Source organism: Nematolebias whitei, chromosome 13 (assembly GCF_014905685.2).
Source record: "Nematolebias whitei isolate Nwh7 chromosome 13, NemWhi1, whole genome shotgun sequence".
Taxonomy (NCBI): Eukaryota; Metazoa; Chordata; class Actinopteri; order Cyprinodontiformes; family Rivulidae; genus Nematolebias; species Nematolebias whitei.
The window spans coordinates 44,363,098-44,381,213 of NC_056510.1; the positions used below are offsets into that span (position 1 = coordinate 44,363,098).

At 41.1% G+C, this 18,116-nt stretch overlaps 1 protein-coding gene across 1 annotated transcript in view; it reads left to right on the top strand.

The window, feature by feature from the left end:
• The window catches only part of mphosph8 (M-phase phosphoprotein 8), a 133,239-nt gene that overhangs the window by 103,011 nt on the left and 12,112 nt on the right, over positions 1-18,116 (top strand). Inside the window, exons 10-11 of the mRNA XM_037687109.1 lie at positions 15,262-15,416; positions 15,571-15,722. Coding sequence (XP_037543037.1) covers positions 15,262-15,416; positions 15,571-15,722 — 307 coding nt within the window. The remainder of the gene's footprint in view (positions 1-15,261; positions 15,417-15,570; positions 15,723-18,116) is intronic.

Below are 18,116 nucleotides of genomic sequence, written 5' to 3' on the forward strand. Positions count from 1 at the left end.
GCTTCACTTCACTGGCTGCCTGTATATTTTAGGATTCATTTTAAAATTCTCATGTTTGTTTTTAAATCACTGCATAATCTTGCCCCGGCTTACCTCTCTGAGCTTCTTCATCCCTACATACCCTATCGGTCTCTCAGGTCAGCAGATCAGCTGCTCTTGGAGGTACCAAGAACAAGAAGGAAGCTCAGAGGGGACAGGGCTTTCTCTGTCATGGGCCCTAAGTTATGGAACGACTTGCCTTTGCAGGTCAGAGAGTCCCCTTCACTGTCCATTTTTAAAGTTCGTCTTAAAACTCATTTATTCTACTTGGCTTTTAACACCAGCGGGATCTAGTTTTTAAATTTTGTATGCTTTTAAAATGTATGTTTTTAACACCAGCAGGATCTAGTTTTAAATTGTATGTTTTCTGTTTTTAAACTGTTTTTTATTTTCACTTTTATTATGTTGTGTTTTAATGTACAGCACTTTGTGTCAGCTATGGTTGTTTTAAGGTGCTTTATAAATAAAGTTGGTATGGTATGGTATGGTACCGTTATCAAGGTTACAAAACTGATCATTCTGGTCTGGGAGCCTGACATCGACTGGCCCCACACCAGAGCTAAAACTGGCTCTGGCCCCACACCAGAGCTAAAACTGGCTCTGGCCCCACACTAGGGGTTGAACGACTACATAATTTTTAAACTCGACATTAACATAATAAAACTCGAGTAGAACTCGAGTACTTGATGACATCATAGGATCTAAAGATACAAAAATAAATAAATAAATAAAACTGTAAAAAATGTCATTATTTTCAACAAAAAAAGACCAACAAAACATTGGGAGAGTATATTATGCTCCTACCATTTATCATACTGCAAATAAGTCACAGGAAAAACTAAACTATTAGTTATTATTATTATTATTAAGCTGCAAACGTGAAGAAATGTACAGCACGTCAAAAACGAAACTAAAACAGTGGTGGTCCCACCCCGCACCACCGCCAGCTGTGGTGCGCATTAAGTTTAGTTTTAAAGATTAATATGTTTATAGATTTTTTAAATAGGTTTAGAGATTAATATTTTTTGCTTTTTGTTTGTGAAACAATGTCAGAAGGAAGCTGGTTCGGTGGATTGGACCCGGTGTTACACCATACTCTGTGACCTGCAACAGTGCAACACCGCCCCCTACGGTCACAAAATATGGTGTATCACCGGTTCGCAACGAGCTCCAGTCAGGAAGTTGTTTCATTTTCTGTTTCCTTACGGGAGATGAACTAGAAGATTCATCTTTAGTGAAATATTTCCAGACTATTGATGCATTTCCACCTGTTTGTCAAGACTGGGCCTGCTCTGCTCCATCCGTCAGCTTGGAGGAATCCATTTTGTAACTTGCGCCGGTGCGGATCACATGACACGTGACGCAATGACGTGACGCAATGACGTAACTGCGGCGTAATGACGTCACCGCGAATACTCGACGTGAAATTAAAAACCTCGATAGGTGTCCTAGGAATCGATGTGTAGATTACTCGAGTAGTCTGTTAAAGCCCTACCCCACACCAGAGCTAAAACTGGCTCTGGCTTGAGCTGGGGGTTTTTTTGTTTGTTTGATTTTTTTTTTTTTTTTTTTTTTTTTTTCAAAATTTTGGAAAGAGTTTGAAAAATTGTTTTAATATGTTGCAATTTTAGGACAGTTCCAAAACATACACTGCTGGCCAAAAAAAAGATCACACACTAATATTTGGTTGGAGCACGTTTATCTTTGATCACGTCATGTGTAACTGTGTCTTTGTTTCTATAAACTTCTTCAACGTCACAAGATCTGTTTCATCCAGTGTTGAATTAATGTTTCACCAACATCTTTCACTGATGAAGAGACACTGGTCATGATGGTGCATCACTTCTCCTGCCTCTCTTCTGACCCTGATGCTCCATCATTCTGGAACAGGGTCAGTCTGGACTCATCAGACCACATGACCTTCTTCCATTGCTCCACAGTCCAATCTTTATGCTCCCTAGCAAATTAAAGCCTTTTTTTCCCAGTTAGCCTCACTGGTTAATGGTTTTCTTAAGGCTCCACAGCTGTTCAGTCCCAGTTGAGTTCCTTCACATTGTGTGTGTGGAAATGTTCTTACTGTCTCTATGAACCACAGCCCTGAGTGCTGCTGTGTTTTTCTTCCATTGGATTTCACCAAACGTTTAAATGATCACCGATCACGATCATTCAGGAGTTTTTTCCAACCACATTTCTTCCTGGAAGACGATGGGTCCCACTGTCCTTCCAGTTTTTAATAATGTGTTGGACAGTTCTTAACCCAGTTTTAGTTTCTACAATCTCCTGAGATGTTTCCTCTGCTTGATGCCAATGATTTGACCCTTCTCAAACAGACCGACATCTTTTCCACAACCACCATGAGTCTTTCATCATGTTGTTGAAGAAATGAGAAGCAACTCATTGAACCAGTTGGAGGTAAAGAACTTGTTGCAGCTGAAACGTAATCGTCCGTGCAGTAACAAGTCCAACAGGAGGCTCGGACCTGTTTGAAGAGTTAAATCCAGGTGGAGACCTTTTTGACCCGGCAGTGTATGTGTAAGTAAGTAAGTAAGTAAGTAAACTTTATTTATATAGCACTTATCATAGATACAATCACAAAGTGCTGTACAACAATAAAGAAATAAAGGCTTAAAATAAAATAAAAATAATAACAACTCATTAATAAAAACAGTAAAAACAGTAAAACATTTAACTAAAAGCTTGTCGAAATAAAAATGTCTTAAGCTGCGTTTTCAAAGAATCAACAGAGTCGTTCACACGGAGAGACAGGGGCAGGGCATTCCACAGGCGGGGGGCTACGGCCTGAAAGGACAGGTCACCCTGAGTTTTAAACCGGGTCTTAGGAACCTTAAGAAGGTTCAGCGCTGAAGACCGAAGGGAGCGGGCTGGAGAATAAGGAAACAACATTTCAGTGATGTACTGGGGGGCCTGTCCATTTAAAGCTCTAAAAGTCAAAACTAAGGTTTTAAAATTAATTCTAAATTCAACAGGCAGCCAATGAAGAGAAGATAAAACTGTTGTAATGTGAGCCCTTCTGTTAGTTCCTGTTAAAAGCCTCGCAGCAGAGTTCTGGACCAACTGGAGACGAACGACGGCAGTTTTGTTAAAACAAGTAAAAAGGGAATTGCAATAATCTAAACGAGAAGAAATAAAAGCATGAATAATCATCTCCAGGTCAGATCTGGATAACATTGCCCTCAGTTTAGAAATGTTTCTCAGATGATAAAAGCAGTTTTTTACCAGGAGCTTTGAATGTTTGTCCAAAGACATGGACTGGTCGAACAGAACACCGAGATTTCTGAGGTTCGGCTGAGAAGAAGAGCCCAGAGAACCGAGGTGTTGTTTGATCCAAGGAACTTTCTGTTCAGGGGCAATGATCAGGGTTTCCGTCTTGTTAGAATTGAACTGAAGGCAGTTGTTATCTAACCACGCCTTAATATGGGAAACACAGTTTACTAATTCAGCTAACTGATGTAATGTTATGTAATGTAATGTAACTTATGTGCTAATGAGGCCGGTCCTCGTGTACATGTATCACAAGAAGGATCAACAGACGAAACATCTTTAACATTTTCAGTTTAGATAAATGCAATCTATGTAGAACCTTGAACTGCAAAAGTCCATGTCTGATACATACACAAGTAGAATGAATAGATCCTTGGGCTTTAGACCATTGATTGTAATAATCACTACGGTCCTGAGTCATCTTGTGTTAGTAAATATCTCCAAGCTCCTCTATTTTTCAAGATGAGCCTCAGTGTTCTGAGTCATTTTCTTCTTTTGTTCCAATGACTTTAAATGACCTGACATCATTAATTGCCAAAATGAAACTTTCTACTTGTTCACTGGAAATATTACCTCCCTCTTTGCTTGTTCAGACTCTAGCCTGTACTGGTCCAACAGTGTTGATGATAATTAACAACTCCCTGAACAAAGGGTTCGTCCCATCGTATTTTAAAACAACAAAAGTGACCACTTTCTTAAAGAAGCCTAACCTTGACTCTGGCTCCCTTTCCAACTTCCATCCGTCTCTAAACTGCCTTTTCTCAGTAAATTACTTGAAAAAGTTGTAGAAACCCAACTCAGATCCTGGTTCTGTCAGTTACAGATCTCTGATCCCTTTCACTCTGGTTTTCTAAAACACCATTCCACTGAAACTGCTCTGGTAAAAGTCTACAACGATCTGTTAATGGCTGCTGATGAAGGAAAATGCTCTGTGCTGGTCCTGTTAGATCTTAGTGCTGCCTTTGATACTGTCGACCACACAACCTTATTAAACAGACTGAAGGTTGTGGCTGGTATTTCTGGCTCAGCTTTGGACTGGCTCACATCATACCTATCTCACAGAACTTTCTGCATCAAGACGGACAGGTTCTCCTCTGATTATGCCCCCTTAAGTTGTGGGGTGCCACAAGGCTCAGTTCTGGGTCCACTTTTGTTTTCCTTTTATATTATCCCACTTGCCAGCATTATTCAATCCTTTTCTGATATTTCTTATCACATTTATGCTGATGACATTCAGTTGTATTTTTCATTTAAACCACACCAGCTGGATGAATTGGCCATCCTTGTCCAATGTTTGTCCTGTATCAGTGACTGGCTCGCCAGTAACTTCCTGGTTTTAAACACCAGTAAGACAGAGACTTTGATTACAGCTCCCAGTCATCTTCACCCAAAAATCAATCAGAAAATTGCCTCTTTCTGCCCAGTAGCAAAATCAAAAGTAAATAAAAACCTAGGAGTCACAGTTGACTCATCATTAGGCTTTGAGTCTCACATTAGAGATATTTCCCGTTCTTGTTTCTTTCATTTAAAAAACATTTCTAAAATACGACCTGTGGTCTCCAGAATTGATCTAGAGAAAATTATTCACACGGTGACCTCTGGCCTGGAATTGAGTGTAGACGCTCATCTACACCCATCTCCAGGCCAGCGGTCACTCCTTCAGGGATGAAGATGTTCACATCCTGGACAGAGAGGAACGATGGTTTGAGAGAGGAGTAAAGGAGGCCATCTTTGTGAAAAGAAATCGTCCATCATTAAACAGGGGTGGAGCCTCCGGGTTCAACTGTCCCCCTCTTATAATGCTGTGATTGCTAGTATCACTCAGCCCTCTGTGAACAGTAAACAGCCATCAGGTGCTAATGATCCATTGTTAGGCTGATGGTCCTTCTTGAGCATGTGATCAGCTGGTTCTGGTTGTCAGCAGCAAAACTGGTTGATCCACTCTGAGAAGGTGCTATTTAAGAGACTGAGCTGAAAACAGCTCCTCAGACTGAGGAAGTCTCTCGGATGAGAGACGAAACGTTTCTACATTTTTTTGTTGTTTTGTTTTTTGTTTTTTTAATGTCCAGAGGACCAGATTGAACTTTTTTGGATTTTTCTACCTGGATTATTGAGCATGCATCAGGGTATTCACACTTTTGTGTCATCGCGTCTGGACTACTGTGATGCCCTTTTTACCTGCCTGGACAAGTCTTCTGTTTCACGTCTACAAGTGATACAGAACGCAGCTGCCAGACTTCTCACCAAATCCAGCAAATACTGTCACATCACTCTGGTTCTATATTCACTACACTGGCTCCCAGTTGAGTTTAGAATCCGTTGTAAAGTTCTTGTGCTGACGTACAGAGCTTTAAATGGCCAGGCTCCTGTGTATCTTTGTCAGCTTCTAACCAAATACTCTGCTGCTCGTGGCCTTCGCTCCCAGTCACAGAACCTCTTGGTTGTTCCACGTACGCAGCTGAAAACTAAAGGGGACGGGGCCTTTCAGTCAGTGGCCCCCAGGCTGTGGAACAGTTTGACCTGCAGCTTAATTCTGCTGACTCTGTTGAGGTTTTTAAAAAGCAACTGAAAACACTTATTCTCCCAGGCTTTTATGTCATGATTTTACTGTGCTTCTTGTAGTTCTTAGGCTTGTTTTATTCTTTGTATATTTTAGCGTTGATTTTTACTGTACAGCGCTTTGTGATTTTATGTCTGTGATAAGTGCTTTATAAATGAGCTTTACTTACTTACTTACTAAATCATGAATCCTTGTTATCAAACCTTTATCACATGGAGCAAAGTTCAGTATGGAGTCTGGGGGTCCACCGGGCAATGACGGAAACAAGCTTTTTATGTAACTTCGGATCTGTAGGAATTTAAATAAATCTTTATTATGTGAATTGAATTTGTTCTGTAATTGCTGAAATGTGGGAAAACATTTTCAATAAATAGATCTTTACTACATTGAATCCCCTTATGATTTTAATGATGAAATGTTGTGTTTATGATTGATGGAGGGAATGTATGATTATTTATCAATGGACTAAAAACTGATGTTTGTCCATCCATAATGTTTTTGTATTTGGAGCCAGATTTTAACAGTATGAGAGACTACTGTATTTTCAATCTTTTGTTTTAAAGCGGGGAGAGCTGAATACAATAAGTCTTTTAAAGAGGAAGGATAACAGCTGTCATTCTCCGTCTCAATCCATTCAGTCCACTGAGTGGACCCCCATATTAACATTGAGCAAATATTACATGACCAGTAGTAACGTTGGAAACTGGGTAATTCCATTCCTCCCAGTCAAGATGATCTTTGCAAGAATATTTTCTTGATTCTTGGGGTTTTTCTATTCCATATGAAGTGTGTTATAAGAGAATCTAATTTATTGAAAAATGTTTTCATTATCCAGATAGGAATACATTGAAACAAGAACAGAAATTTAGGCAAAATATTCATCCTAGTTATATTTATATGACCTACTAATGAAATTCGGAGGTTCATCCACTTATCTATATTCTGTTTTGCTTGATCGTATAGATTAAAAAAATAAGTTTAAAAAGGCTGTTATATTCCTGAGAAATATGTATCCCTAGATAGTTAAATTGAGTTGAGATAGAAAGAGAGAAGTTTATCAACATATTGGTATTCGTTCGGGCTTTAGTTTAGTGTTAATTGGAAATTATATACTTTTTGATAAATTTGATTTGTATCCTGATATAGTCCCAAATTCTTTTAAGATTTCCATCATCACTGAAACAGATTTTACAGAGTTTGATATATACAGTAAGAGATCATCTGCGTATAGAGAGATTTTGTGTTTTGTCTTTCCTCTTTTTATCGCAGTATACCCTTAGTTGCACGTAACAGAGCCAGAGGTTCGATGGTAATGCAAAAAGTAGCAGCGAGAGTGGACAGCCCTGTCTAGTGGATCGCCTAAGAGAGAAATAACTTGAATATAGATTACAGTATTAGTTTGCACTGAAGCCTGAGGATGAGCATATAAAAATTTTACCAATATAAATCGTGATCCAAATCCAAACTTTGACATGGATGTAAAGAGAAAATCCCCTTCAACCCTGTCAAAGGCTTTTTCTGCATCTAAGGAGAGTAAAATTTCAGGATCCAGCTTATTTTTGTCCCGGTATGAATTATATTCAATAATCTTTTTATATTACAAAACAACTGTCTATTTTTGATAAACCCTGTTTGGTCTTGAGAAATAATTGTCTGTAAGACTGTTTCCGGATGTGTAGCTAAGACTTTTGCTAGTAATTTATTATCTACATTAAGTAAGCTCACAGGCCAAGCAGATGCTGGATCCAGGGGGTCCTTATCATTTTTTATGAATAAGGGAAATACTAGCTCAATAAAATGCTCTTTGTTGTTTGTTTTTCAGGCTTTTCCATGAAATTATTTGACCTCTAATATAAGCTTTGAACGCCTCCCAGAGGGTGGATTTTGTAATGTCCCGAGTGTCATTGGTTGATAAATATATGTTTAACTGATCTTTAATTTCTTCTATTCCATCTTTATTTGATAATATTATCAAATCTCCACCTCTGTTTGACTTTGTCCAAGAGCTAAATGTAAAGTTAGAGGGCTATGATGTGATAGCATCAGTGTTTCATCAGGGCGGCTGTGGCTGTGTGGTTAGAGCAGTCGTCCTCCAATGCAAGAGTTGGGGGTTCAGTATAGAAACACAGCTGAGCTGCGTGCTGTTGGCAGTTTTCAGGGGGCGGGGGTTCATCTTGAGGGAAGAGGCAGTGTGAGTGATGACTTTAGCTTTTTAACTAGCGTGCCTGTATTGCGTTACGCTAGTGGTGCCGACAGGTGGGGGGGGGTGCACACAGTTAGGTTCGGTAGGCGGGGTGGTCAGTTCTGTTACGGGTTGGGGCGCCCCGCTTGTATAATGGTAGTTTAAACACTGCAGTTATTGCCTTGTCTGTTATGTTCCTGGTTTTTCAAGTGTTTCTTGTAGAAAACCTACGTCTATATCTAATTTTTTCAAATGCTCTAAAACATGTAGGTTTTGTAGGTTCGTTAAACCCTTTACAGTTCCGTCACAAATTTGATCAAATCATGTGAAATTGATTTTATGAACCTTGTTTTATCAGTGGTCATATTTAATTATTACTTGGTAGTCAGTTTTAATTTTTGATGTCATCCTCTTGAATAACATAATCTGAACACAAGAACAAACTTAAACATCACTAAACTACAAACCGGATTCCAAAAAAGTTGGGACACTAAACAAATTGTGAATAAAAACTGAATGCAATAATGTGGAGGTGCCAACATCTAATATTTTATTCAGAATAGAACACAAATCACAGATCAAAAGTTTAAACTGAGAGAATGTTTCATTTTAAGGGAAAAATCTGTTGTTTCCAAATTTCATGGCGTCAACAAATCCCAAAAAAGTTGGGACAAGTCCATTTTTACCACTGTGTGGCATCCTCCCTTCTTCTTACAACACTCAACAGACGTCTGGGGACAGAGGAGACCAGTTTCTCAAGTTTAGAAATAGGAATGCTCTCCCATTCATGTCTAATACAGGCCTCTAACTGTTCAATCATCTTGGGCCTTCTTTGTCACACCTTCCTCTTTATGATGCACCAAATGTTCTCTATAGGTGAAAGATCTGGACTGCAGGCTGGCCATTTCAGTACCCGGATCCTTCTCCTACGTAGCCATGATGTTGTGATTGCTGCAGAATGTGGTCTGGCATTATCGTGTTGAAAAATGCAGGGTCTTCCCTGAAAGAGATGACGTCTAGATGGGAGCATATGTTGTTCTAGAACCTGAACATAGTTCTCTGCATTAATGGTGCCTTTCCAGACATGCAAGCTGCCCATGCCACAAGCGCTCATGCAACCCCATACCATCAGTGATGCAGGCTTCTGAACAGAGTGTTGATAACAACTTGAGCTATCCTTGTCCTCTCTGGTCCGGATGACATGGCGTCCCAGTGTTCCATAAAGAACTTCAAATCGTGACTCATCTGACCACAGAACAGTCTTCCATTTTGCCACACTCCATTTTAAATGACCCCTGACCCAGTGCAAACGTCTGAGCTTGTGGAGCTTGCTTAGAAATGGCTTCCTCTTTGCACTGTAGAGTTTCAGCTGGCAACGGCGGATGGCACGGTGGATTGTGTTCACTGACAATGCTTTCTGGAAGTATTCCTGAGCACATTCTGTTATTTCCTTGACAGTGGCATTCCTGTTTGAGGTGCAGTGACGTTTAAGGTCCCGGAGATCACGAGCATCCAGTAGAGTTTTACGGCCTTGACCCTTACGCACAGCGATTGCTCCAGATTCTCTGAATCTTTTGATGATGTTATGCACGGTTGATGATGATAACTTAAAAGTCTTTGCTATTTTATGCTGGGTAACACCATTCTGGTATTGCTGCACTATCTTTCTGCGCAACAATGGTGGAATTGGTGATCCTCTTACCATCTTGGCTTCTGAGAGACACTGACACTCTGAGAAGCTCTTTTTATACACAATCATGTTGCCAATTGACCTAATTAGTGTTAATTGGTCTTCCAGCTGTTCGTTATATGCTCAATTTCCTTTTTCCAGCCACTTATTGCTACTTGTCCCAACTTTTTTGGGATTTGTTGACACTGTGAAATTTTGAATCAACATATTTTTCCTTTAAAATGTTACATTTACTCAGATTAAACTTTTGATCTGTCATCTATGTTATATTACGAATAAAATTTTTCATTTTTTTCATTTAGCCTTTATTTATCCAGGTTAGTCTCATTGAACCACGAGAACTCATTTTCAAGAGAGACCTGTTTTAGGGAGCACATGGTGGGGGTTAAGGGCCTTACTCATGGGCCCAGAGTGGGGTGAATGAGGGTGGGGGCAAGTGTGGGTGTTTCACCTACCCCACCCACAATTTTGATGTTGTCGGGGCCGGGGCGTGAACCGGCTATCTTCGGATCACAAGCCCACCTCTCTAACCTCTGCGCCACCACTCCCCCAATATTGACATTTGCCATCTCCACATCGTTGCATTCAGTTTTTATTCACAATTTGTTTAGTGTCCCAACTTTTTTGGAATCCGGTTTGTAAAATTAAACTAAAGACACTTGATTAACCACTAAACTCCTACTGTTTATGTTAAATATTCCTGAGTTAATTAAAATTCACTTGTGCTTCTGTCTCAATGAGTAAAAATAAACAAATTCAGATCTATTACAGTAATATACTGAGCCACATTATGCACATTCTTAAATCTTCATTCTTAATTGTTCTTGAATTGCACCGCTCCAGGTGGCTGCATGTCGGAGCAGCTCTGTTACTTTCATTCTGAGATTTTGCTTTTGGAAACTTTAATTCCTCTTTTTCTGGATGTAAATCACATTTTTTGGATGATTGTTTCCTCTGGTATCAGATGCTGTGCAGCTGGAAGGATTTTTACTGAAACTTTTTTAGTTTTGGACATTTGTTATGATGCGTAACCATGGCAACAAGGCAGTTTTCTACAACCAGCAGCAGATTAACATCTCAAAAGCTCAAATAATGTCTCAACTACAGCCCCAAATCTCAAACGAGTGTAAAAGGATGTTTTGTGGACGCATTCTCATCTACCTGCCAGCTGTGCTCGAGTGCCTGACCACTGAGATCCTGGAACTAAGAGGAAACACGGCTCATGATAGCAGAAGGACAGGATTGTCTCTCGGCACCTACAGTTGGCTGTCCACAGCGACGAGGAGCTCGGCAGACTGCTGGGAGGAGTGGCCATCGCTCTGGGAGGAGTTCAGCCCAGCATTCAGGTGGTCCTACAGCCCGGGGGAACAGAGAGGCCAGCAGAGTCTGGGTGGACGGATCGGACGGCATCTGCAGCCAGTTTCTTAGGATCCACTGTGGGATGGACCTTTACAAGAGATCCTTCCTGCCTACAGCCATCAGTATCTATAACATCTCTTAATGAAACGAGGATAACGAGTTACAACAACAAATAATTTCCCTCTGGGATTAATAAAGTATTTTTGAATTGAATTGAATTGAAATGTATAAAAAAAAATGATTTTATGATTATCTGTTACTAAACAACCAAACTTTCTTTTTTTGTCTCATGTTCTCGGAGACAGAGTTTTGATAAAGTTTTCGTCCATCTGTGGATCTGTGAATGAGTATTTGGTGTTGTCCACCGTTATGATCAGCTTTGCTGGTAGTACAGACCGCAAGCTCTTTACTAGGTTGAAGGTGCACGCAGTGTGCTGACCTCTGGATTCATACCTGGGAAGATGTGTACAGGTGATCTTTTTTAGAACAGGCGGCCTGGATAGCTGCAGAGTCTGTGACATCATGTAGTGGAACTATCAGTGCGCTCGGGCGTTCTCCTGCTCGTGGTTTGGGGGTGAAGGTTCTGTGACCTCGGTCTATCAGAACTGGTGACTCAAAGTTTTCTTTGCTAAGAACTTCTGATAAAACTCTGTGATGAACCAACTTGGGTTTCCTGCCTCTGTGTCCTCGTTGATTCCCACCACGCGTAGTCTATGTCTGCGCCTTTTGTTTTCCAGAGCCGTGAATTCTTGGTGCAGTTTATTATAGATTATCTGTAAGGAGTCATGTGCTGTTTCCATGGCAGATGTTTTACCTGAAACCTCACAGAGGGATCTTTCCAGGTCCTTCTGAGTGTCTGCTGTTACAGTATGGATCCTATGCAGCGTTTCTGTTTTCAGTGAAAGTTCGTTTTGGAGCAAGTCTGCTTTAGCTTCCTCCCGTAACGCTGAGATGTCTTTGTGCACGTTTCTATCTCTGCTTTAATGTCGTTTCTTACATCATCACGGTACGCACGCAGTTCTTGACGGAGTATTCCCACTGAAACAGGGGTTTCATCCTCTGCCCCTTCTCCTTCGTCTTGTGTGCACACCGGAGTGTCGTTAGCTGAGATGGTGTTTTGCAGAGTTATGCTTTTCTGAGCTTTATTAGCTTGAGCTGTGCCGACTGAGTTGTTAGCTGTAGCATCGTTAGCTGGATCTGTGCTAACTGAAGCAGGTGTGGCTTGTAAATATCCTGATGCTGCTCAATAATCCAGGTAGAAAAATCTAAAAAAGTTAAATCTGGTCCTCTGGACATTCAAAAAAAAACAAAAAGCAAAACAACAAAAAAATGTAGAAACGTTTCGTCTCTCATCCGAGAGACTTCCTCAGTCTCTGTGGCTTGTAAAGTTTTTGGGTATATTTCCGACTACCTTTCATAGCTTATATTGTTCCAGGTTGCTTTATAAATGACCAAATATCAATATTTGTTGACCCAGGATACCTTCATCCTTGAAGCTTTACGGAGCTGCCTCCACTTGCTGCTCACTCCATTCAGCCCGAAGCCTATTTTATTTTTTCAGAATTTCCTACATTAAATTTGATTTGATCCACATGCAAATAAAGTTTAAACAACGTTTTCACAGACTTTATGTCTTACAAGTTTTGTATCCATTTTTTTTTTTTTTTGTCCTTTCGGCTGCTCCTTTTGTTAGCGGTCACCACTGCAAGCTACTCACACAAAAAATGTTGTTTCATTAAGAGACTCAAATATGAAATAACAAACTACTTTTAGGTGTCATTTGTGGTCAAATTCTGTTGAAAATATTAACAATTAACGTTTTAGATTCTCATTTTTCTAAATAATATTTGGGATTAAACTGGTGGCACGGTGGCTCAGTTGGTAGAGCTGCTGCTTCTCAGCGAGGTCGTCACTCTGGTTCAAACCCCGGTCCAGGGGCCTTTCTGGGTGGAGTTTGCATGTTCTCTCCGTGCATGCGTGTGTTTTCTCCTGGTACTCCGGTTTCCTCCCACAGACCAAAAACATGCATGTTAGTCTGACTGGTAACTCTAAATTGTCCTTAGGTGAGAGAGTGCATGGTTTAGGGCTGCAACTAACGATTATTTCAATAATCGATTCATTAGCCGATTATTTTTTCGATGAATCTGCAAAAAAAAAAAAAAACGTTTTAATTTCCACCCCTTTATTCCAAAATTGAACATTTGACTGACATAGTAATTCACACAAAAAACAGGTTGCTATTTAACTATTCTGTTAGTAAAATATTGAATAATAAAAAAATAAAAGTTAGTCAAATAGCTTAAAAAAATAAATGTACACAAAATATATAGAAATGTATCTTTATACCTGCACAGTATGTAGCTACTTTGTAAAATGTGTCCTTGAGGGAAGAGTCTAACCTGGATTAAAAGTGTGGATTATTGTAACCTGGATTAAAAGTGTGGATTATCGTAACCTGGATTAAAAGTGTGGAACATTGTAACCTGGATTAAAAGTGTGGATTATTGTAACCTGGATTAAAAGTGTGGAACATTGTAACCTGGATTAAAAGTGTGGATTATTGTAACCTGGATTAAAAGTGTGGAACATTGTAACCTGGATTAAAAGTGTGGATGTAAATCACATTTTTTGGATGATTGTTTCCTCTGGTATCAGATGCTGTGCAGCTGGAGGGATTTTTACTGAAACTTTTTTAGTTTTGGACATTTGTTATGATGCGTAACCATGGCAACAAGACAGTTTTCTACAACCAGCAGCTGATTAACATCTCAAAAGCTCAAATAATATCTCAACTATGGCCCCAAATCTCAAATGAGTTGAAAAGGAGGCGCTGTATATGCATTCCTGTCTCCTTGCCAGCTGTGCTCGAGTGCCTGGCCAATGAGATCTTGGAACTAGCGGGAAACGCGGCTCGTGACAGTGGAAGGACAGGATTGTCCTCAGGCACCTGCAACTGGCTGTCTGGCTGGCTTAAATTATTATCTTTGTGTTAGATTTATTTATAAATCACATTTAAACACTGCTTGTACCAATTAAATTAAATAAAACACACATGTTCTCTATCACGGTCATTAATCAGATAAACAAACAGCTTCATCTACCAGACAGACTGACGTTACGTTTCCTCATTTGGAAACGGAACAATGTGTTATATTATTTATATATGTTGCTAATTTACGCCACTCCGTTAAAATCACTGACATGTACGCAGCTTCACCACCGAGCGGCGCTGTTTCACCATGGAAATAATTAATTCTGTATCTACAGGGTCTTTCTGTTCAGCCCAGGCTGGGGTCAGGTCTGATGCGTCGCATCTTAACCAATGATTGTAACAGAAATACGAGTGGTGTAAATCAGCTTCCTGCAGATCTGTGCAGACGGAGCACGTACCTTTATAAGTAAACTAAGACCGTTTTTATTCATAAACAACAGCGACCCGGAAGTTCACTGCAGATCGTGCTTCTGTAACAGATCGGGGAGTGACATCACCTGCATTGGGAGCCGCTAGCTTCGTGTTACGTCAGTGCTGGGGGGTGGGGGGTGGGGTTCGGTAGACGGGATGGGGCGCCCCGCTTGTATAATGGTAGAGGGACCACTGGAGTTTGCAAATGTTTTTTTATATGAAATTGAAAATTTACAGCTATTTGTATGGCAGAATAAGGTTTCATTATTTGTATGCATATGTCCCAGTACCAAAATTAAAAATAAAACTTTGTTGAACACAAACTGCACAGTTGTTTCTTAATAATCTGTTTTTTTAGTGGCGAACGTTAGTGAAGGCTGCAGGGATCGCCTCTGAAGTTCCAACAACTAAATTATTCTATGACAACTTCTTCACCACGACATACAAGTGATTGATTTTAATGATGCTCTGATTCTTGGTACAGTTAGTGAATTTTATTTTCCCCCAATTATAAATTAATTTTCTATTGAGACAGCCCTAAAATAAAGATGTCCATTAAAAGTGAGAAACTGATGAAAATGTTCTTTTCTGTGCTGGGAGCAATGCTCCTCCTTTCTTCCTGAGTCGGCACATGAACAGGGCGGTGCGTGTAAACGCTGAGCTCGTATTTAGGAACAATTCATCTTGTGGCCTTTTGTTCCGAGTGGCTTTAGGTTGTCTCAGTAAATGTTCATCTTTGACTTCAGGCGTGCAAACGAGGAAACGCTGACATCGTGCGCCTCCTGCTGGAGTACGGAGCTGACTGCAACATCCTGTCCAAACACAAGAACACTGCTTTGTATTTCGCCAATTTCAGCAACAACCTTCTGGTTTGTGACCTTGTGAAGGACCATATTAACATGTAAGTGGTGAACAGCCTTTATTCTTGTCTGTGATCAAGTTTGGTGTATGAACAGATGATTTGGAGGACAGAAATTCATCTTGTAAATGTGAGCTTGAATAATTCATGAGGCAACTGATGGTAAAATCATCCTGTGCACGTTTCCACATCTCAGGCTGTCCAGTGTGGCTGAGGACACCATCCGAGCATACTTTGAGTCTCGTCTGGTTCTGCTAGAACCCGTCTTCCCTCTGGCGTGCCACAGGCTCTGTGAGGGGCCCGACTTTTCCATGGAGTTTGGCTTCAAGTCGCAGCCACAGCCAGAGGGTAAGATGCTCGTCTTTCTGTCACCTAGTCAGGTCTGAAACTGCACGACTTCACTTCTGACACCGCAGCATCAAGGTCTGTGGAGCAAGTGAAGTTCAACTACAGGCTCACTTTATAAGTAGATAATCTTGTGGAGAATGAGACATTTTCAACGCATATGCTACTTATTTTACAGAACACGTAAGGTTTCTTTTTAAGATTGGTTTACAAAAATATGTTTTAAAATTCTTTTATTTCTACTCTTTTTTAATTTAGTCGCAAGCTGTCGGTTTAGAAAACTGCATCAAATGTTCTGCAAAGACATTTTACTCCCAAAAGAAACCCCACGGCCATTCTCCAAGAAGTCGATCCCCCTGCAGCGCACCAGTGGAGAGTCCGTTTGATGTGTGTTGTGTACAACACTATGAGAATCACAGAGATGGTAGTTTTTCAGGTGATGGATGAGAAAACAAAATCTTATTTCAGGGTGTTGAACACCGTGTGGACAGTTGTTCAGACTCTCCGTGTTCAGTAGCACCCATGCACAGCATGCTGGCATCTGCACAGAAGAACTTAGTGGTTACACTGCAAGTATTACATCCCAGATGCTAATGTTGGCTAAAAACAAAAGCTACAGAGAATATGCATCGATGTGGTTAGAAAGGACATGGAGGTTGTTGGAGAGAGGACAAAGTGAGATGGAGGGTGACTTGCTGTGACCACCTCTGAAGAGGGAACAACCAAAAGAAGATTGTCATCATGGTATGTTCCCATACCATGATGATGTTAGTCCCTGCATCATCACACCTGGGACACACCCAGGTGGAGCAGTGGGCAGCTATGTGAGCGTCTGGGGAGCAATTAGGGATTGGGTGTCTTGTTCAGAGACACCGTGACATGTGGCAATGGATGGGAGCTGAACTTGCAACTTTCTGGTCCCCAGTCGGCTGCCCTGCCTCTACACCATATCACCCCCCCTCCCAAAAAAAAGGAGCTAATATTAGCTGCTAATATTAGCTCCCAGCAGCTAGTATTAGCTCCCAGCAGCTAATATTACCTCCCAGCAGCTAATATTACCTCCCAGCAGCTAATATTTTTTTCATTTAGCCTTTATTTATCCAGGTTAGTCTCATTGAGCCACGAGAACTCATTTGCAAGAGAGACCTGTTTTTTTTTTAGGGAGCACATGGTGGGGTTAAGGGCCTTGCTCATGGGCTCAGAGTGGGGCGAATGAGGGTGGGGGCAAGTGTGGGTGTTTCACCTACCCCACCCACAATTTTGATGTTGTTGGGGCCGGGGCGTGAACCGGCGATCTTCGGATCACAAGCCCACCTCTCTAACCTCTGCGCCACCACTCCCCCAATATTAGCTCCCAGCTGCTAATATTGACTCCCAGCAGCTAATATTAGCTCCCAGCTGCTAATATTAGCTCCCAGCAGCTAATATTGGCTCCCAGCAGCTAGTATTAGCGCCCAGCAGCTAGTATTAGCTCCCAGCAGCTAGTATTAGCTCCCAGCTGCTAATATTGACTCCCAGCAGCTAGTATTGGCTCCCAGCAGCTAGTATTGGCTCCCAGCAGCTAGTATTAGCTTCCAGCAGCTAATATTAGGTCCCAGCAGCTAGTATTAGCTTCCAGCAGCTAATATTAGGTCCCAGCAGTTAATATTAGGTCCCAGCAGCTAATATTAGCTCCCAGCAGCTAATATTGGCTCCCAGCAGCTAGTATTGGCTCCCAGCAGCTAGTATTAGGTCCCAGCAGTTAATATTAGGTCCCAGCAGCTAATATTGGCTCCCAGCAGCTAGTATTGGCTTCCAGCAGCTAATATTGGCTCCCAGCAGCTAATATTAGGTCCCAGCAGTTAATATTAGGTCCCAGCAGCTAATATTAGCTCCCAGCAGCTAATATTGGCTCCCAGCAGCTAGTATTGGCTTCCAGCAGCTAATATTGGCTCCCAGCAGTTAATATTAGGTCCCAGCAGCTAATATTAGCTCCCAGCAGCTAATATTGGCTCCCAGCAGCTAATATTAGGTCCCAGCAGCTAATATTAGGTCCCAGCAGCTAATATTGGCTCCCAGCAGCTAATATTGGCTCCCAGCAGCTAGTATTGGCTCCCAGCAGCTAGTATTAGCTTCCAGCAGCTAATATTAGGTCCCAGCAGCTAGTATTAGCTTCCAGCAGCTAATATTAGGTCCCAGCAGCTAGTATTAGCTTCCAGCAGCTAATATTAGGTCCCAGCAGCTAATATTAGCTTCCAGCAGCTAATATTAGGTCCCAGCAGCTAGTATTAGCTTCCAGCAGCTAATATTAGGTCCCAGCAGCTAATATTGGCTCCCAGCAGCTAGTATTGGCGCCCAGCAGCTAGTATTGGCTCCCAGCAGCTAGTATTAGCTCCCAGCAGCTAGTATTAGCTCCCA